The 22,708-nt window shown below is 35.7% G+C and overlaps 1 protein-coding gene across 3 annotated transcripts in view; it reads right to left on the bottom strand.

The window, feature by feature from the left end:
- PTEN (phosphatase and tensin homolog) overlaps nucleotides 1–22,708 on the bottom strand; it is a 115,983-nt gene that overhangs the window by 32,421 nt on the left and 60,854 nt on the right. For all 3 annotated transcript variants that reach the window (XM_033215595.1, XM_033215585.1, XM_033215601.1), the window contains 3 exons: nucleotides 11,282–11,326; nucleotides 5,609–5,652; nucleotides 3,460–3,698 (listed from right to left, as the gene is read on the bottom strand). In XM_033215595.1, coding sequence (XP_033071486.1) covers nucleotides 3,460–3,698; nucleotides 5,609–5,652; nucleotides 11,282–11,326 — 328 coding nt within the window. The remainder of the gene's footprint in view (nucleotides 1–3,459; nucleotides 3,699–5,608; nucleotides 5,653–11,281; nucleotides 11,327–22,708) is intronic.

Raw genomic sequence — 22,708 nt, 5'->3', positions numbered from 1 at the left:
AGATAGGGTATGTATGCATATGTGTGTGGCTGGGAGTGTGTAAGAGGGAGAAAAGAGGGAGAAAAAGAGACCACATGTGAGAGCACAGTTAAGTTGGAAAGTCTAGACCATTACAAAAACTGTTCCAATTAAAACTCCTGATTATATCGTCTACTAGGCTATTGACTGTAATGCTAAACAAATAAAAATGTCACACAGTTGAACAGTGAAGGCAAGTATCTTAGAAAGAGTCAAACATACTTGTAGCATGAAGAAGAAGACTGTTGCAATACCTCTATCAAATACTTTTATCCATTCCAAAAAAAACCCTGACATTAAAAAAATAATAATAAAGGTCACAAAAAGATTGGAAGTACCACCTTTCTTCAGATATGATTTCTCAGTATAGCCGGCTACTAGTTTTCATCAAATGCAAGCAAGGTGACACAATCAAGGAAACATTCCCATTTTGGAATCCTTTTTGGAAACTTCAGAAAACATTAACACTTTCAAAATGGTGAAGTTTCTTTACCAAAAAACTTCTCCTGAAGAAACCTCAGTATACTGTAGGCAGATAGTACACCTTACTGCCAGAGAACACATCTGATATTGTGGCACTGGTAAAGACAGCAGCTCTCCATGTCATGGTCACCCACTGCTTTCTTCATCAGTATGCACTAGGGTGCAAGACTGTCACCAATCCTGAAAGAAATCTTATCTCTTGTTGTGAAAGTATTCTACTGTTTCAAGTGCCAACCCTTGAATAATCGCCTATGTAAGAGGATTTGTCATGAAAAATCTACTATTGTGAAAGTTGCCAGATTCATGAAAGCCAAGACTTTCAATCAAGAGCTTCTTGAGAGGTTTTGTCAAGAAATGGGAGCTCTATGAAGTTCTCTGCTATATGTAAGTTCACTGCTTTCAGAAGACAAATTCTACAGCCTGATACTGTTGTTTACAGGGTAAAATACACTCTTTTTAAAGAGTTTAACTCTTCAATCTTGAAAGTAAAATATGGAGTCATAATCTTTTCCTTCCTAACACACTATTAATGATACAGATCTTGCCAAAAATGATCTCAGTAACTTGAAGGCAAAGAAAATGATGCAACATGAATTTATCTGAAGAGCCTTGGAGAATTCTTATTTCTTGACAAGTCTGCTTTCATCAGGCAATAGAATCTTTAGATTCCATTTACTCTTTTTTCTTTTGTAAAATAGCATTTTCAGCACTTTTTACCAAAGTCAACACTGATTGGATATCAAAGATTGGATATAAAAGTTGCAAAGTCAAAGAGCATAGTTTCAACTTGTTATTTTAAAAGTTAAATAGCAGTTTTTTCATTAAAATTTCGTATTGAACAGAACTAAAGCTTAATTTTGGTTAATTTGTACCACTTAGATTTATTCACTGCTCTCAGGTAGTGGCCACTGGTTTTTGCATGAAAAAAAGTGACATAGTTTTCATGAAGGTTCTTTTACATTCTGTTTAAAATAATATATTTCAATGTAATAAAAACTATGTGCAAAATTTTATGTACACTACGTACATTTTTTGGTGGGAGAACATTTATACCTTCCATCAGACTTCTAAAAGGTATGTGACACAACTTAAGACCCCCTGGCTTAAATCTAGTGTTCTATGCCTCCACATTACAAAACTTTTCTATTTTATTACAAAAATTGTTTTACCTGACTTTTTTTTCCACTACCAAGTTATCTGCTGCTCATCAACTTGGTTTTAAACTTCTACCATCGCTTTTGCTACTGCATTTTAAGTTTTGTTTTTTTTTTTTTTTTGAGATGGAGTCTCGCTCTGTCACCAGGCTGGAGTGCAGTGGCATGGTCTCGGCTAACTGCAACCTCTGCCTCCTGGGTTCAAGCGATTCTCCTGCCACAGCATCCTGAGTAGCTGGGACTACAGGTGCGCGCCACCACACCCAGCTAAGTTTTGTGTTTTTAGTAGAGACGAGGTTTCACCATGTTGGCCAGGATGGTCTTGATCTCTTGATCTTGCGATCCGCCCGCCTTGGCCTCCCAAAGTGCTGGGATTACAGGCGTGAGCCGCTGCGCCTGGCCTATATTTTTAATCAGTAAAAGCAATTGTTTCCCTGCAGATGATAATGGGATAAATCAAAGTAAAAATCTTTAGATCCTCAGCTCTATAATTCATGCCAGTGCTATCATTCCAAGGTGCAAACAATATGCAGAAATGTAAGGCAATCTACCACAATCTTCAACATTCACCAAAATGATGCACTAATGTAAGATTCAATTTTATAAACTATCAACAATAAATAGTACTTTGGCATCCTTATACATAATGCAAAAAAAGTCACAAAGGGTAAGGAAATAAGACATGAGAGAGGGATAAAGGAACAAGGAATCAATGCAACTACACAGCTTTAAATGATTAATATGATCATTCTATTTCTGTTTACAGCTGAATTAAGAAGAAATTCGCTTAACATGAAGGAGAACTCTCTAAATGAGTTTTTCTATCTGTCTGGAGGGGCTTAGGCTTTGTCCCTCTTAGAGATGGAAAAATGAACAAAATCTCTTTGTATTAAATTTTAACATGTTTTGCCATACTTACCACCCAAAGAAATACATCAACAGCAAAATTAAATCACTGTAAAAGTTCTCCCAAGAGTTTTCTTTTTGCTTTCAGATGTACTATAAGAATCAAATTTGTCACTGATTTTTCAATATAGTTCTTAGTTTTCTGATCAAAGAATCAAGAATCTTCTATTAATCTAACTACATTTATGAATATTCTTATAAAAGAATAATTTTTATGTATTATAAAAGTTCACACTTTACTAGGTAATGGTATTTTATCCAAAGGCATTCTATGCTCAAAACAAGCTTCAGAAATATAAGCTTATTTTTGATAGCTTTTTAAAAATGTTATTTTAAAAGAATTTTATGAGACCAAATCTGCAATACAGTTAATGGGTAACGTGCTAGTATGATACGAAAATGGTAGCATGAACAGAAAAATGAAATCAGTCAGTCATTTCTCATATAGAAATGGAGGCAGCAACTGATTTAAAAATTTAGAAGAAATAAGGATTAGCAACTATTTTTAAAAACTGTTTTCTAGGGACTGAGGGTGGGGAGGGAGGGACACAAGATGAACAAGATCTGAAGATCTATTGGACAGCACAGTGACTATAGTTAATAATAACATTGTTTAATTGAAAATTGAAGCTTGTAGATCTTAAATGCTTTCACCTTGGAGGGAGAAGAATAATTATGTGAGGTGATGAATATGTTAAGTAGCTTGACTGTAGTGATCATTACACAATGTATATATAAATACATCAACAGATCATATTATACATTGTATTTATATATAATTTTTACTTGTCAATTACACCTCAATAAAACTGAAGGAAAAAAAAAAACCCAAAATCTGTTTTCCAATAAATTCTCAGATCTAGGAAGAGGAAAGGAAAAACATCAAAAAATAACTTACCTTTTTGTCTCTGGTCCTTACTTCCCCATAGAAATCTAGGGCCTCTTGTGCCTTTAAAAATTTGCCCCGATGTAATAAATATGCACAAATCATTACACCAGTTCGTCCCTTTCCAGCTTTACAGTGAATTGCTGCAACATGATTGTCATCTTCACTTAGCCATTGGTCAAGATCTTCACAAAAGGGTTTGATCAGTTCTAGCTGTGGTGGGTTATGGTCTTCAAAAGGATATTGTGCAACTGTGGTAAAAAGATAACCTCAGAATAAGAAAAAAAACTCCTGAATTTTTAATTACAAGTAGGTTAACTCTAGAAATGTTGCATACAAACTTAACAGGTATTTAAAAGAAACACTAGATTCCAGAGAAAAATAATGTATTGCTTAACTTTCTAATTTTTAAATAGAAAACAGTCTCTTGATAAGTCTTACATATAATCATTAAGGAAAGCAAGTATTATTTTCCCCCATTTTATTCAGGAGGATATATTCTAGGAATTTACACTATACGGACTGACAGCATAGGTCACATATTAGAGGTACAGCTAAACCCAAATGAAATGTCACATGGACATTTCATCAGGACTCTCAATGCAAAAGGAATACTATTTATAGTATTTATTTCATCATCACAAAACATATTCCAAAGACAGAATAGATTACTAATAAACTATGGAAAGAACTGCATATTACATTTCATAAAATAAAAATGCTAAGTGTGTTATTTAAAGGTGGTCTTGCAAATGTTAGTGTTGTATACACATGTAAATCATTAGGGAATCCAAGTACTATTTTCCGCCATTTTCTGCAGGAGAATACATTCTGGGAATTTACGCTCAATGGACTGGTAGCATAGGTCACATACAGAGATATGTGAAGGCATACACCAAAGAAATTACTTACAAAATGTATATAATTGTTACCAAAGTTTCAGGTCTTCTCACATGAATTATAGGAGTCCAAGACTTCTCTGTTCACTATAGTCAGAGTTGAGGTTTTTAAAAAACCTTGTTTAGGAACAGGACTATAGATATATCACTATTAATTGTTTTTAATAGTTTTTACCTTAGTTCCACTCTGTTAAGATCCTTAAAAACCCTGACTGCTATTCAACGTACTATCCTGTGTTATCTAAATATGTGAGAAGTATGTCTTATATCTCCAATCAAGTCACTCATAATATGGTACAGGATACAATCAATTATCCTTTGGTGTGACAGGACAGCTCTTCTAGTAGACAATGACTATCATTATAGGGAGTCAGAAGGACAGCTTTCACTTAGTCATCTGCCTAACTCCATTTTCCCAGTGGTACACAAAAACCTCCAGGAAAACCTGTTAAATGTCTATTTAAAGCAACACAAACCTCAACTAAAGCCTGCTTTGCCTAGTAAGCAACAACCTAAATCCACCAAAAACAAAAACAAAACGTTCTTAGTGAATCTATACCAAATCTCAATCATGAGTGTTTTAGAATTTTCAAACCATCTGTCTGAAAGTCCATTCTAGATTTTCAGGAGGGATCAATGGCAAATACATCAATAGTAGCTCACGGCACCCACTTTCTCTTTTTGACTATCACAGCAGCATCTGCCAAGCTTCTCAACTCTTCAGTTCTCTCATGGCTTAAAGTGTTAGGTCATAGAACTGAGTTGTATTTCACAAATAAAAGTGAAAGTTTTTGTGGGCTCCAAGAATTAACTTATGTCTGAAATAGAATTCATTTAAAGCAATTCCCTCCTCTTATCCATCAGGTTCCTCTTACCAACATTTGTTATATCCTTTCCTACCTTTTATGTCATTCCTCAACACAGAAGAGTTAAGTAGTTCTGCTTTCTCCCTATAGTTGCTTACTATTAGACCTACTGCCTCAAACAGTAGGTAAACCCTCTCCTTATACTATTTTTAGTCTAGGAATTCTCCTAATTCTTAGTCTACTCTGCACTTCAGTCTTCCTGACAATATTAATAGCTTTATGCAATACTTTTTTCCTAAAAAAACAGCAAAATTAAATTTTTTGAAAATTTTTAAGATACTTCTTAAGATAAATATGTATCTCACTCAATAATCTAGATGACTCATTATTATGACAGTTAAGATATAGTCTATTGGGTTTAAGTTATACAGCATAGTATAGTACATTCATACCTACCTCTGCAATTAAATTTGGCGGTGTCATAATGTCTTTCAGCACAACTAAAAGAAAAGTTTAAAAGTGATATAAAGTTATCTTTTGCATTCAGGAAGAAAAAAAGTACTAATATTAACAAACATTGCCTGAATCTTTATAATGTGACACATATTACGCTGTTTAACATTAATTATTTCATGTAATAACAAGAATTCTATTAAGTAGATACTGTTATCACCCCCATATTATAATAATAAAACCAAAGCTTAAAAGATTAAGTGTATGCAATTAGAGCTAATAAATTTGCTTACAAAACTTGTGATGCCACTAATATAAAGTACTGCAAATTCAGGTGCTTCCATGCTTTCAAATTTCCTTTATGAAAAATTTGCATGCTATTGTAATTTTTTTTTTTTTATTTTACAAGTACCTATAAACAACTGACTACTTTCAATAGTATCTGTATCTCATAGTTAAGCATACATAATTCTCAAACTATTCTTCAAAAAGATATATGTTAAAAATAATAAAAGCATAAGGATAGTAAAGAAAAACTGAATGATGTTAATCTACTTGGACACAATGCTTACCAATTTTTTTTAAAACAGACCTTTCTCCCTGTTGAAAAGCCAATGGTCACCTTTTACAACAGTCTCTCAGGTTGCAAGTTTTAATTACAGTATGAGAGTAATGAAAGAATAAGCAAAAGCAATACAGAATAGTAAAATGTTGACTTGTCATTACTAGAGTATGCTAATACTTGTCTTAATAGCAGTGATATGTTCGTTAGTATGTACTGGCTTTCTAATAATTAACAGCCCATGTTTACAAACAATCCAAGGCTCAGAAAGAGATCTTATGTATCAGTGTGGCTAGCAGTAGCCTGGTAACTCCAACTACTATGCAAAACAATTTTTTAAAAAATTATTTAAAATAAAATCTTAGCATTTTAAAACAAATAAAGGTCCATAGATCCTTAACCTGCAATTTCAATATCCCAAAAGTTCAAAACATCTAACACTTTCTCTTAAGTTTTACAGTAAACTCAACTACAGCAAATCCTGATCTGAAGTAATAAGACTGTACATAATCTTCAATACACTTAGAGTGAAGAGTGAAACATTTCATTTCAGGTATTGACCCACCTCCCACTGGAGTGTTTATGTAAAAGTATACGCATCTGTGTTACCTTTTGAAAACTAAAATTTCTGAAAATGGAAACACTCCTGGCCCCAAGAGTTTCAAATAAGTGATTGTGAACCTGTATTGTACATTTAGAAACCCTGAAAACATCTATATAGTTTCTCTACTTTAAAGGAAATTCAAAATCAAATTCACATGAAGGTTTAACTAATTATAAATAAACTGAAATCCATTGGTTTCTAACTGGTCAGACCTAAAATAAAACAACTTTCATACTACCACTCAAAACAAGCTTTTCCTTTTTAGTATAATTTAGTATATTGAATTTTTTTAGAAAGAAAATGCATTTAGTAATGACATATGCACATATATGCATCCTTGCTAATAATTTCATACCCACTGATACGAAAACCAGGAAGAAGACAACTGACAAAGAAGACAGTCACACTTTACACTTTCTTTGGTACAGATAAAAGAGGAGAAATTGCCAATAGTGAAGAATTCATAATGGAGTATTTTATAAGGAATCAGAGATGTAGGACTAGGAAATAGAATCTAAGAAGCTGGTCTCATGACAACACAACAGAAAATAAACGTTAGTTTTGTGCAGCTTCAGTTCTCTAAACTTCCCCTACTTTCTCAGAATCCCAGAACATGTGGTTTGACAAACACTCCTTAAGATTGCATTAATAAAAATGGCTCTCAAATATTACTGTTAAGAGGACTATATGGACGGAAAGTGGAAGTAATGACTAAGTGTCAACTAGATGAACAAACCTTACAAAGACTTTCCACTTTTTTTGTTTCATCCTCACAACCACGTGATAACTGCTAATATTATCTTCATTTTACATAGGAGAAAGCTAAGATTTAAGAGCATTAAAAAACTTGCCCCAAATAACAGTATACAAATGAAAGAGCCAGAACTCAAGCTCAGTATCTCTGATTACAAAAGTCAAACTTTTTCTACTACTGTTCCATAATTCTACTTATAATAAAAAAACAAAGTTTTACATACAAAAGCAATAACAAATTTTAGTCAAAGCCAGCATTCCTACAAGAGCAGTATCTGTCATAAATGACAGAACCAACAGTGACAATAAAAAGCAAGAAAAAAGTTATGAAAATCTTCACAGGTAAGCATAGCAAATATGGGAGCAAATATACTGGGACTGGTAATGATAAATGTGCTCAGGGAATGAGGGTTGGTAGGATAAGGATGAAGACTTTCTTCTTAAATTAAAATCTCTGATAAATGCCCTCCTTCCACCCACCACCTACCCAGTTTCTTTTAAATTCTTTGTGGTTTGGTAGTGATAAGTCTCGCAACAAACTAAAATTAAAGATACACAAATGGCAAATGGGGTTTAACCATTTAAATTTAACCATTTATATTTCCTTATAACTAAAACTCAAAAGATGCCATTACCTCATATTGGCTTATATGAGACAAGAGAAATGAATAAACATTTAAAGAATGAGTTTTTATGAAATAAGAGGCAGAAACTGAAGAAAGGAATAAGATTAACAGGAAAAGCTTCCACAGAAGTGAGACTTGCCATAGAATCAGCTAGGTAGGCAGGTCTCTTCTTTACTCTCTTCAATGAAGCTATCACCATCTTACAAAAGAAAACTCAATAGATAAAAATTAGTAAAGCTAAAGGTTTACCACAAAATGATAAAGCATGTCAAATAAAATATGCACTGAAATACAGTAAATATCTTTTAAAAATGAGTATACAGTGAACACTTAAATTCCTCAAAGGCAAGAAGTATAGATCTCTTTATTCACTATCTCCCCTTCCCCATTCCTACCAGATTATAGAGCAAAGAACAAAAATAAAATATACTTGTACAAAACAAACTTATTAATTCAATTAAGTAACAGTACACCTGAATTTGCTTAATGTTATGAATGTCTGAAGAAAACAGAGATATAAACAGATACAATTAATCAGAAAGTCCATATTAAGAACTCTTCTTCACCATGTATATAATAATTGCTGTAAAAGTTTTAACATACTATTAAATGTGGGTATGCCTAGTGTAAATATTTTAAGATCTTCAAATTATATATGTTTGCAAAGACATATATATCATATGTAATACTATCCTAAAAATAAAAGAAATAAAATAGAACACCTGCAGCTTGCCAGACTCACTTACCCAGAACCAGAAATATAAACAGAGGTAGAAAAAAGATAAAGAAGATTGGAAAGTGACATTAGAATTCATAACATGCTATAACTTAGTAGTTCTAGGAACTTCTGAAGTCAGTAAAATTTGGAGAGGTTAAAACGAACAAGCAAAAAAGCAAAACATAAAGCGAATATTGGCATAAACAGTGGATGGTCTGCTACCATATGTACCTGTTTGACCTTGTTCAACTCACTTAACTTCTCTAGGCCTCAGATTCCCCATCTGTAAAATGAGAAGGTTGGACTAAATGATCTCTTTCAGGTACTCTCCAGTTCTGAAAGCCTATGATTCCATGTGGGGAAGGGGCATTAAAATATATGCATTAAAAGCTACCCTCAACTACTAAAGAGACTTCATTAACCTGGGAATCCAATGTTTGGGAATATAAAAACAAACAGGCAGTCAGGTTCCTAGGCTCTCTCCAATGCCAACTTTAACCATAAAAATGTAAGTGACCTACAATACTGATAGTACAGCTGAAGTCCTAAGTTCTTGAAGCAGGAAGTCACTACACACAGGAATGAAAAGAATTTCCTTCCCTTTCTTTGAATATGTTAAACTAGAATAAAATTTTCAAAAAGGCAGAATTTGTCTTAGGTGTCCTTCGATCTCCATTCTGAGACTCTCTAAATCCCCAATTCTGATAGTCTAACCCTGAAGCGACTCAGTTTAATGGCTTCCAGCTTTTGAAAGTTCGTGTCCTTTTTTATTACTTAGATTCTGAATCCAGCTGTGCAAAAAGTACAAAGCTTTGTGGTTTTTCTTTTTCTCCAAAGAAACACTATGGTATCTGGAACAAGGCTCTTTGTAGGAGAGGTTTATCAGGAAAAGAGAAAGACCCCTAATGCATAGATCATTTGTAAGCTGGGCCCACTAAGTTTCCATAACACCTTTTACTCTATCTTGTTGCCTATTGCCACCGCGATTCTCTCCCACACTCAACACACAGACACCACAATCTGATGATAATGAATTCACTGCCATATTCTAAACACTTTTATGCCAACAAGCTTCTTACAATGCCATTCCTTTGGCCTGTAATGTCACTTCCTCTCCTCTCCTTGGCTTGAAAGTCAACCCTTACTGGTTATTTTCACCCTAGCTCAAACATGCCTTCCTTTATGAAACCTTCTCTATAAGGTACAATTACTATTGCCAGTATTCTCTTCATCGCAACCTTCTATACAAGAGTTACTTCTGTAATGCTTTGTCTACCTTTTACATTAGAATGTAAGCTACTTGAGAACGGGAACTACATCTTATTCACCTCTGTACGCACCCCTCAACATGTTTTGTGATATCTAATAAGTGATAAGGACTTAACAAACATTTGTTCCTTCATGAATCTGAAAAAATTAGTGAAAATTTACTGAGAGTAACAATATCGATGTCCACTCCACTCTAAGTACTTCTGGCGTTTTATCACACTAGAAAGATCACTAAATTACAGATAAAAAAGCAACACCCCACAAGACAAGAAGGCACAGAGAATCTTTGTTTCTTTTTAGTAGAAGTTTAAATGCCCACTGAAGGCAGAAGTGAATCTTATTCTTCCATTTGATAAACTCTATAGAAAAATTGTAAGTGTGGATTAGTATGTACAACTTTACATTAAAAATTTTTCCTATCTATAATTTACAGATATCACATGGGAAAGATAAAGTCAGGTAGAAAAATAACACGTTTTATGTGCCGATTTTTAAAAATCAGAAAATGGTCAATATTTCGAGAAGGAAAGACAGTCTTCAAGGGCAAAAATAGTTAAGTTTTTTCTTCCTTCCTTCCTTTTTACCTTTTCACATCTCTACTCCCAAAGTCAAAAGAAAAACAAAAAGTTAAAGATAAGGTCAACTAGCTCTATCAATCAGGTGGGCAGTCCTTAAAACCCTGTCCTAGACAAGACAAGAGCAATCTTAAATAACTTATGTTATGTACAGTTAGAGAATGCCCTAACAGCTTTTTCAGTCAATAGCTCTAGAGACACAGGATAAACAAAATTATATTCACTCTAAAGTATACCTCCATGGAAGATGCTATTAGTGCTTTAACAGAAGCTCTGCTGTGAATTACACTTCAAATTACCACACGGTTATGGGCTCAAATATGGGCTAGATGCCAAGTCATTTAAAGCAGATCAAGTAACATGAATCTGTGCCAACATTGTTTTACCTCATCACTACACTTTCTAAATGATCTAACAATGCTTTCGGACTTCTTGAATTAATTGGTTTAGGAATACAATTCTGTTAAAATATATCTTTAACTCTACCTCACTCTAACAAGCAAGTAACTTTCACTTAATAGTTGGTTCAGAAGATATTTGCAAGCATACAAATAAGAAAACATACTTACAGATTGTATATCTTGTAATGGTTTTTATGCTTTGAATCCAAAAACCTTAAAACAAAACAAACAAACAAAAAGCCACCATTAACAAAAATGAGCTAACATTTGAAATTACATTAATACTATCGAGAAAAACCAAAAGACAGATTTTCTTTTTCCTAATCTCAAATACCATTTAAGTGAAAATAAATAATCCAACAAATATCCCTCCATGGGTTTAGATCAGTAATCATGTCATTGTTAAATAATTATTACATTACACAGATTTATACAATCTGAAGTAAAGCCAGAGATTTTCAGAGAATATTTTCATAATCTTCTATCTTCAACCTAACATAATGAGATTGAATACTAAGACATAACTTCTTTAAAAAGTATTAGCATTTAGTGCAAGTATACGTAGCTCATACAGGTTTACAAGACAGTCATAATCAACTACTCTTAAAAATAACCCTGAAAATTTAGACATCATTTTCCCTTCAAACTAAAAACTTTTGATATTTGAAAATCCACGTACTACCTATTTATTCTGTACAAAGGTATTAAGCATTTCCACATATATATTCCATTCACCCTCACAAACATCTGAGAGATAGAGCTTATTAACATTATACAGAAGAGGGAGGTAGGTCTCAAAGAGATTACAGCACTCGCCCAAGGTCATGTACAGCCAAGAAGTCAAAGAATCAATACCAAAGACCTTTCCCTCAAGACAGTTATGAAAGTAAACAACAATTACAGCTAACATAAGCACTTACTATATGACAGCACCTCAGGCATATAAATTGTTTAATCCTCAACCCCATAAGATAGACAAAAGAAGGGCTAGAAGACCATAAAGCCGAGGAATTAACAGAATATATAGAATAAAAAGACAAATGAAAATCAGAACACTAAACAAAAACTAAGAGTTCAGGATGTTCAATATTATATTAGGAGTTCCAGAAACAGAGAACACTGAGAAGAAACTGAAGACATAACTCGAGAAAAATACTCAAATCTGAAGGATGTGAGTTTTCAAACTGGAAGGGTGCACGAGTACCTGGCAAAACAGATGAAAATAAGACTGAAATAGAAGCACAAATATCTTATGAAATTTCTGAATACCAAAGAAACAGAAGACCCTAAAAGCTGCCAAAGAAACAGGTTTCATAAAAGAATCTAGAATCAAAATGACATTATCCTTTTTAACAGCAATACTAGCAGCTAAAAAAAAATTGGGCAAAACCTTCTGATTTTGAGGGAAAACTCTTCTCAGCCTAGAATTCTATACCAAGCAGACTATTAATCAAGTGTGACTATATAATAAAGGCATTTCAAAATAAGCAAAAATCTCAAATAATTTTGCTTCCCATACACTTTTTCAGGAAGTTACTAAAGATGTGCTCCGCCAAAACAAGAGTGGGAAACCATGAAAGAAGATGACAGTACCCACAAGAGAGGACAAGAAAATCCCTAGAATAATGGTGAAGGGACATCTTGAGGAGAAAGCCATACAGCAAGCCAGGAAGAACAATTAGTCCAGACTGGGACAGATCAGAAGGCACCTGGAAAAGATAAAATTGATGTAATGCCAAATGTGCTTAAACATGTTGAGAGATTTATACAATTAGGGGTAAGTTTATGAATTAAAGCTAAGAACATTTAAAACTATTTTTTTTAAAAAAAGAGAGAGACAACTGTTAAGTCCAGGAAAAACAAAATATGCAGGAAAAAAGTCACATTATATCACTTAACTATGAATGGCATTTATCTATTTATAATCCCATGAAAGCTCAATATTGATATAACCAAAATTATAATGTAACTACTGGCAGGAGTTATAATACAATTACTGGCAAGAAGAAGGATGAGGAGGAAGTCTGAAAATATGTGTGTGGTGAGATGGAGAAAAACAGTATATGAACTTGAATCTGAAAAGTTATGTTACAAAGTTAGTGCAAGCAGTATTTGTAACTGTCACCAACATAAATTATATATTTTTATATCATACTACAGTTGTTGCAGATAGGTTACCACCCTTAAAAACAAAGAAACATAGTGCCCCTTGCTTTCAGCATGGTGGCTCTTCCCTGATACAGAAGGAAATGGAACTCAAGTAGAACACAGAATTCACTGAGGTAAACAGGAAGAGATTAGACTGTTAAGGCTGCTGGAGTTTGGATAGCGAGGGACTAAGAATTTTGTATGGATTTCATCTAAGGTCCTTGGCTGGGGGCTGGGCTGTCTATGTGCAAGATCTGAAAGCATAATGGAGATGACACCAGAGGTAACGAAATATAATACTGGGAGAAGTTGGAGTTCTGGCCTATGCAGAGCGGAAGTGACCTCATGGAACACCCCAGATACTTAGCTGAGACATTGGAAAGGGCAACCTCGAAGTAAAATCCATGCCCCAAGACAAAAGACAAATCTGAAATAGGCCTGCCTTAACAAACAGAACCAAACCTGACAATACTAAATCAACTGTCAATTTAAATGCCTGACAAAATGAAACTCAGCACCCTTAAAGGAAGTAACAATCCAGACTCCCTACATTTCAATATACAATTAAAATTTACTAGATAGGCAAAGCAGAAAAACATGACTTATTACAAAGAAAAAAGAGCAGACAATAAAATCAAGACTCCAAGATGAACCAGATGTTTGAATTAACAATGTCTTTAAAACAGTTACTATAAATATGTACAAAGATGTTAAAAAAAAAGATTACAATGAGTGAAAGATGGAAAGTCTCTGCAGACATAGAAAATATAAAAGACAGCAATTTGAGGCCTCAAAAGTACAATATCTGAGAAAAAAAATCTATTGGATGATCTCAACAGATCGTAGACTGCAGAAGAAAGGCGTGGCAGATTGTATTTTCCAAAAATTCATTTAGCAAATATTTATCAAGCACCTGTTATGTAACAAATACTACTGTGGGCATAGTGGCAACATAACTCCAAGTAATGACAACCATAATCACGAATGCTTCCAGCAGCCTGAGAAACCCAATGGAGAACTAGCTTTTGGTATCTCATTTGGAAAACAGCCTAAGGACATTGGACAGCTCCCACCAATCCTAAAATAAATGAAACAAAAATCAGCATCTGAAAAAGCAAAATAATTATTTATTTGCTACTTTTTCCCATGGCTAATTCGCTATTTGGTAACCATATATATTTCCCCTTAGTCCATTCTCACACTGCTATAAAGAACTACCTAAGACTGGGCAATTTAGAAGAAGAAAGGTTTAATCAGAGGCCTCAGGAAACTTACAATCATGGCAGAAGGCCAAGGGAAAGCAAGCATGTCTCCCAGGCAGGAGCAGGAGGAAGAGAGAGAGCAAAGGGGGGAGGTGCTACACACTTATAAACAAGCAGATCTCAAGAGAAATATTTCACCAGACAGCACTAGGGTGATAGTGCTAAAACCATTACAAACCACCCCCATGATCCAATCACCTCCTACCAAGCCCCTCCTCCAACACTGAGGATCACAACTCGACATGAGATTTGGGTAGGGACACAGAGCCAAACCATATCACCCCTGCTGCATTCATGTTTAATCAACATTTGATCTCAGAACCCTAGTGTAACTACAGCTGTTACTGCTGTTACTAACACATAAATTTACACATAAATCATCCCTGCCTTTAATCCCATCAACACAGGCAAGCTCCAAACATTTCAATTCTTAACCACTGCCTCCTGACCAACTTCAGGATGGTTATTAGAATTACTTCTGTTACATATCCAATACATGGAAAGTATCTTGTTTAAAATGTTCCTGTTGGTAACTTTTACCTGCACAGTACTGCTTTCTCCTATACTGCCTCAAGTTAAAGAAAAAATAATAACAGCTTTGAATAATTCTGCTCAAAAATAGTGATTCCTAGTACTCAAGAAAATCTACTCTCTTTAAATAGCTATAAAGCTGGAGGGAAAAGAAAGAAACAGTGGCAGGCCAGGCATGGTGGCTCACGCCTGTAACCCCAGCACTCTGGGAGGCCAAGGCGGGCAGATCACTTGAGGTCAGGCATTTGAGAGTAGCCTGGTTAACATAGTGAAACCCTGCCTCTACCAAAATTACAAAAATTAACCAAGTATGGTGGAACATGCCTGTAATCCCAGCTACTGGGGAAGGTGAGGTAGGGAGAATTGCTTGAACCCGGGAGGTGGAGGTTGCAGTGAGCCGAGATCATACCCCTGCACACCAGCCTGGGTAACAAAACAAGACTTCTTCTCAAAAAAAGAAAAAAAAGGAAGAAAGAAACAGTGGCAGAACTGACCCATAAGTCACTGAGAAATTCAGAAGGCTATCAAAAATAATACTAAAAACTGTCAAATATTTCTCCCAAGAAATTGTATCATTTTGTGCTTTTACCAACATGCATAAGAGTTCCAGTTAATCTATATCTTTGCCAATTCCTGTAAGCCCTTTTTTAGCCATTCCAGTAAATATGAGTTATCTCATTATGTTTAAATTTTCATTTCCCTGATGACTGATTTTAAGCATCTTTTCATATGACTTTTGGCCAACTCTATATCTTCTTTTGTAAAATTTATTTTTACATTTTTTGCTCTTTTTTTTTTCTTTTTTTTTGAGACAGGATCTCACTGTGTTGCTCAGGCAAGGTTGCAGTGGTGCGATCACAGCTCACTACAACCTCCACCTCCCAGGCTCAAGCTATCCTTCTACCTCAGCCTCCCAAACAGCTAGGACTATAGGCGCATGCTACCATGCCCAGTTAATTTTTTGTATTTTTTTATTTTGTAGGGACTGGGTTTCACCATGTTGCCCAGGCTGGTCTCAAATTCCTGGGCTCAAGCAGTTCACCTGCCTCAGCCTCCAAAAGTGCTGGCATTACAGGCGTGAGCCACTGCACCCAGCCTGCCCTTCTCTTTATGGGGTTATCTTCTCATTATGAAGTTGTAAGAGCATGTTTATGTATATATTATACATTCAAGTCCTTTTTCAGATATACTTATTGTAAATATTTTCTCCAAGGCTGCTTGCCTTTTCATTTTCTTGAGTCTTTCAACGAGCAGAAATTTTTAATATTGATAAAGTCAAATTTGTCCATTTTTTTCTTATATGGTTAATTTTATATATACTGTCTAAGAAATCTTTAAACCAAAAGTCACAGAGATTTTCTCCTATGTTTTCATCTAGAAGTTTTATATTTTTAAATTTTACTTTTACATTTAGGTCAACAATCCATTTCAAATTAATTTTTGTGTATGATAAGATGTAAAAGTCAAGGTTCACTTTGTTTTCTCTATTGCTCCAGTATTACTTGTTTAAAAGATTATCCTTTTCCCGTGAATAATCTCAGCACCTTTGTCAAGAAATATGTATGTGAGCTTTTCTGGAATCTACTCCATTCAACTGATCTTACGTTATGTGACCCAACAATTCTACTCAAAGGTATTGAATAAACAGAAACAAAAATGTATGTCCACAAAAGTCTTGCCATGAATGCTTACAGCAGCTTTGTTCATAACAGACTCAACTAGTAAAGAAATGTCATATCCATACAATGTAGTATTACTCAGCAATAAAAAAGAACAAATTATTGATACAAGCAACAACAGGGATAAATTTCAAAAATATTATACTAAAAGAAACAAACCAGACACAAAAAGGAATACATGCTATATGATTGTATTTATATGTAATCCTAGTATAGGCAAAACATCTATGGTGATAGAAAGCAGATCAGAGATTGCCTGAGACCAGGTTTGGGGACTGGACCACAAATGGGCATGAGGGAAACTTTTTATAAAGCGAGTGTTCTAAATCTTGGTTGCTGTGGTGTTTACAAGAAGGTGTGTGTGTGTGTGTGTGTGTGTGTGTGTGTGTGTGTATCAAAAGTCAATGAACTGTACATTTAAAATGGATAGATTTTACTGCATATAAATTATACTCCAATAAAGCTAATTTTTAAAAGTAATATAAAAAAAGTAACATAAATAGCCTCTGATTTAGAAATATCAGTATGTAAAATGCAACCTACCTTTAAAAAGTCTCAAATTTATTTTGATTCAACTAGAGGATAGCAACAAAAGGAGTATACCATCTTCAGGAATTAGAACTTTTTAGAATGAGAGGCAGAATGACACGGTATAGAATAGCACTGTCTAACAGAACTTTTTGCAATAATGAAAATGTTCTCTATCTGTGCTGTCTTAATACAGTAGTCACTAGCCACATGTAGCTACTGAGCACGTGAAATGTAGCTAGCAAAAACAACTGAGTAAATTTATTTTATTTTATTTACATTTAAACATAAATAGCTACATGTGGCTAGTGGCTACCTACACTGGATAATAGATATCTAAAAGTATCTATCTATGAAAAAAAAAATCTACTGGGATACAATCCACATGCTTCCTAGTCAGGTAGTAGAAATGGGTACATCCCTAGAATAGAGCATAAAATTGGAACAGAGAAGAGGTACAGTAAAAATTAGAGACTTTACAACTGTCAAAATATATACTAAACATATTTTCAACTACATGCAGTTTACCAATAAATTCTTGCTATGCTTGATTAATTTGCTTCTGTCATTAGATTAGAAAGAAACTACAATTCTAGATATATTTCTAACTAAGAATGAGGAACAAGTTTGAGTGGAAATGCCAGGAAACAGGGAGAAAGTGTTCACATAATTTTAGAGTTCACGTCAGACAAGGAAGGAAATACTGGTGTAGTTAGATATGATACAGATCAGTAAAACAGATTTCAAAAGCTTCATTTAAATAACAGGCTATGAATTCATAACTCAACCTATAATGAAAGACTTGTGGTTTTAAAAATTAAAATTCTGTATAAACAACTACAAATGACTCTAGTTTTAAAAAGACAAAGAAGGAAATACAGAAATTATCTAAAATCAACCAACACAGCTGCAGTGAATTTACCTTCAAAGCTCAGATTTAAAAGGTACATATATATATTATAATAGCCAAAAAAGGGGATGGTGAGAGAGAACTACAGATGAAACAAAACGGCAGCATATACAAAGGAACGTGAAAATAGTAAAAACGAAAGGCTTGGAGGGGAGAATGTTCATACCAAAAAGAACAATAAAAAAATTAGGCCAGGTGCAGTGGCTGACACCTGTAATCCTAGCACTTTGGGAGGCCGAGCAGGCAGATCACTTGAGGTCAGGAGTTCAAGACCAGCTGGCCAACATGGTAAAGTCCCATATCTACTAAAAATACAAAAATTAGCTGGGCATCATGGCACATGCCTGTAGTCCCAGCTACTCAGGAGGCTACGGCAGGAGAATTGCTTGAACCTGAGAGGCAGAGGTTGCAGTCAGCCAAGACTGCGGCACTGCACTCCAGCCTGGGCAACAGAGTGAGACTTTGTCTCAAAAAAGAAAATAGAAATTAGACTCCCACACATTAAACAGTTATATAATGCTAAAGACAAGGAAAAAGGCAGGAACTCTTAAATTCCCTTTTCACTGTTACCTTCTCTGTCCAAGAGAAGATGATTCAGTAAGTCAGGAGTAGTGGGCACATGACATTTCTCTTTATTAAAAGCATTTTCTACTTGCTAATTTAAGAAAGGTGACTTTTAAAGAATATTTCTTAATAAACAATCAATAATGCAAAACAAAAGATAACCCACCAAGTTCTTTATGATATTATTGTTTCATCTGTATTTTGTAGTCACAAAATTCAAATGGCAAGATAGATAGAACATTAGACAACTGTCTGAAGAAAGAATAAAATTGTTTTCCCGAAAATCATTAAGGAAAATACAAACAACCTAAAAGAAAAATAAGTTGAAAATAGGGTTAGTTATATACATACACACACACCAAAAAGTACGTAAGACCAATACATCAAAAAGTCGTTAAACCTCACAATTAAAACAACACAATCAAATAACAAGATAGCATTTTTTGCCAACAAGCTATAAAAAGTTAAAGTTTGAAACTATTGCCGGGCGCGGTGGCTCAAGCCTGTAATCCCAGCACTTTGGGAGGCCGAGACGGGCGGATCACAAGGTCAGGAGATCGAGACCATCCTGGCTAACACGGTGAAACCCCGTCTCTACTAAAAAATAAAAAAAAATCAGCCAGGCGAGGTGGTGGGCGCCTGTAGTCCCAGCTACTCGGGAGGCTGAGGCAGGAGAATGGCCTAAACCTAGGAGGCGGAGCTTGCAGTGAGCTGAGATCCGGCCACTGCACTCCAGCCTGGGCGACAGAGCGAGACTCCATCTCAAAAAAAAAAAAAAAAAAGAAACTATTCAGTTTGCCAAGGTCAGTGGGGATAGAAGGAAGAAGCACTCTTGAACAGTGAGTATATAAAATACCATTTTTGAAGGCACAAGTTTAAACCAAAGACGCAATGGACCTAGCAACTCCACTGCTAAGAATTTGCCTTAAAGATATACTTGGAAAAGACAACAAGATACATATGTGAACTGTTCTCAATGACAAAAAAAGAACTGGAAACAACTTATATATTCATCATGGGGCCTGTTAATTATAGCATGATCATAAAATGAAATAAAAGGTTCTTAATAAAAGAATCAGGTAGGTAGATATCCACAATATGGAAGATTCCTCAGACAAAAAATTTTTGAAAGCGGCTGAACAGTGGTAGTATGTTCCCATTTGCTTTTCTGAAAAAGTGGGTAAACGATGAAAACAATTTTCTTTTTTTTTTTTTGAGACGGAGTCTCGCTCTGTCGCCCAGGCTGGAGTGCAGTGGCCGGATCTCAGTTCACTGCAAGCTCCGCCTCCCGGGTTTACGCCATTCTCTCGCCTCAGCCTCCCGAGTAGCTGGGACTACAGGCGCCGCCACCTCGCCCGGCTAGTTTTTTTTTTTGTATTTTTTAGTAGAGACGGGGTTTCACCGTGTTAGCCAGAATGCTCTTGATCTCCTGACCTCGTGATCCGCCCGTCTCGGCCTCCCAAAGTGTTGGGATTACAGGCTTGAGCCACCGCGCCCGGCCGATGAAAACAATTTTCAAAAGAGTATGTGAAACTTTAAATTATATAGTTGGGAAGAGGGCAAAATAGGAGAAATTTGTAGGGGATATTTGTTATCTTCAGGCTGTTAGGCAATCAAAATACCATTCCAATTTGGAGATAATTTCATGAGATTAGAAGCAGGTACTTCTTTCCTCATCTTTCTCTTAACACATGTACAGGCCTGATACCAACTATTCATAGGTCTTTTTGCTGTGGATACCAAATCCTAGTGAGGACAAGGTATAGGAGAGTCAGAGATTATTTCTAGAGATCACCAGAGGAGCTGAGTTAATGAGCACAGTCACCAGTTTCGAGGCATAGTGGCAGTACCTATTACACCAAGTGTCAAAGCAGCAAAGTCCTAAGAAGATTGTTCCTGTTGAAACCTTGTGGCCATGCCTTGCTTCCCCCTTAGCTTCCACCTATCTTCCAAGTCTTGTTCTCAAACTATGACCTACCTAATACTTTTTAAAAAATTCCTTTCTGATTAGGTAAATCAGAGTCACTTTCTATCATTTGCAAGAATTCTGGTTTCTTTTACAGCATTTTCCCATAATTTTGTTTTGAGTGAGGGTTGGTGAAATCATGCTCTTTTGTGAGCTCCCTTTAATATTTGAACTTTATAATTTCTTACCTACCACCGTGAGCAACTGAGAGACTCGCAGGAGATTTAACAATCTATTTAAAAGAAACTATTACAACATTTTGAAAAGGGGATGAGGTTATGTTCTCTCAAAAAACTTGAATATTACTTAGGGAAACATTCACCATGGCTGCCCCTCCCACTTCCTTCTCTTTCCTCCCAAGGATTTCATGCCCACAGTTGGCTGACTGCCTTATAAGTCTGACACAATGGAAAGGCGGAAAAAAAGCAAGAAAACAGCACTTTCCAAAGGGAAATGGGAAAATCTGCCTACAGATACTTGGAAAGTAGAGACTAAAAAAGTAGATAAAAGCAGCGAGGTAATACTCCCAAAACTTGGATAATCTAGACTACAAATCTTTCTAATACACACATCTCTTACTTCAAATAATTTCAATATGTAAACATCTAAACTTATTAATGAAAGACTCACAGATCTGAGAACATTTTTTTTTTTTTTTTTTTTACTTTATTGTGTGTAAATTATACTTCAATAAGCCTAACTTTTTAAAAAGCTTCACATGCTGCAAAATATCCCGTATGGGCAGACCTCTTACCTGGGCAAGGAAAGAGGGCAGAAAAAAGAAACAAGCACAAGAATGTGGGGCTACTCAAGAGAGTGTAGTAGTGGGGCATTAACAGCACAGACCTCAGTATGTTCTTGTGAAGACTGAAGGTCTTGGGGATTAAGAACTGGCAGCTCTGATTGTTAGTCTGGAGCAGCTTCTACCTCCCTGGGAGGCCACTGTGCTCTCTATCCCACCCCTGAGGGATTAGGGAAGGAACAGCACAGCAGGCTTGCCCTGGGCCTGACTATGACCCAGGTAGGTGGGGACACCAGGTACCGGCCCCAGCAGAGATGGCTTTCAGGTATACAGGTTGCTGCGCCTTCTGAAACTCACGGGGTAACACTCAGACCATGCAGGCCCAAAGCTCTGGTGCCTCCTGCAGGTTACACTTCCTGATACTTGCAAAAGGCTAGCACGAGATGCCAGGGTGAGAAAATCTGTCTTTATTTTTTAATTTATTTACTTCTTCACAGTTCCTATGAAACAGAGAGCTTCAAGAATACATTTTCAAATTATTTTTGACAAAATAATAAACATATACCTTTCAAATGATAAAAAAAAAAAAAGTTTGGAATAAAAAATTAGTCCAAGAGCTGGGTGCAGTGGCTCACACCTGTAATCCTAGCACTTTGAGAGGCCTCATGAGACAGGTGGATTACCTGAAGTCAGGAGTTCGAGACCAGCCTGGCCAACACAGTGAAACCATGTCTCTGCTAAAAATACAAAAAATTAGCCAGGCATGGTGGCGCACACCTGTAATTCCAGCTACTTGGGAGGCTGAGGCAGGAGAATTGCTTGAACCCAGGAGGCAGAGGTTGCAATGAGCCGAGGTCACACCACTGCTCTACAGCCTGGGCAGACAACAGAGTAAGACTCCATTTCAAGAACAACAACAACAAAAATTAGTCAAAGAAAGACGGCAGAATAAGAAATACCAGGAACCCATCTCCCTACCTAGACAATTGTAAGCAGAATCTGTGATTCTGGAACTCTGGAGTCTATTCAGGCTTTCAGTTTCTAAGGAAAGGCTTGAATGGTAAATCACAGTTTCAGTCCATTTCAGCTCTTTGTGCAGTTGTGGCTACCCCATCACCCACTCTCACAGCAGGCAACCATGCACATGTTCCTAGAGGATCCTGCACACAGTTTGTAAGAGTCAAGGTTGGCAACGAAGACCTGGCCCTCCAAATATCAGGAATCTGTGTTCTGATCACTAATTGCTGCTTCTGATCAAAATGTGA

Source organism: Trachypithecus francoisi, unplaced genomic scaffold (assembly GCF_009764315.1).
Source record: "Trachypithecus francoisi isolate TF-2019V2 unplaced genomic scaffold, Tfra_2.0 Contig00586, whole genome shotgun sequence".
NCBI lineage: Eukaryota > Metazoa > Chordata > Mammalia > Primates > Cercopithecidae > Trachypithecus > Trachypithecus francoisi.
The sequence above is the reverse complement of the archived record's forward strand: the minus strand, read 5'-3'. Positions and strand labels throughout refer to the sequence as shown.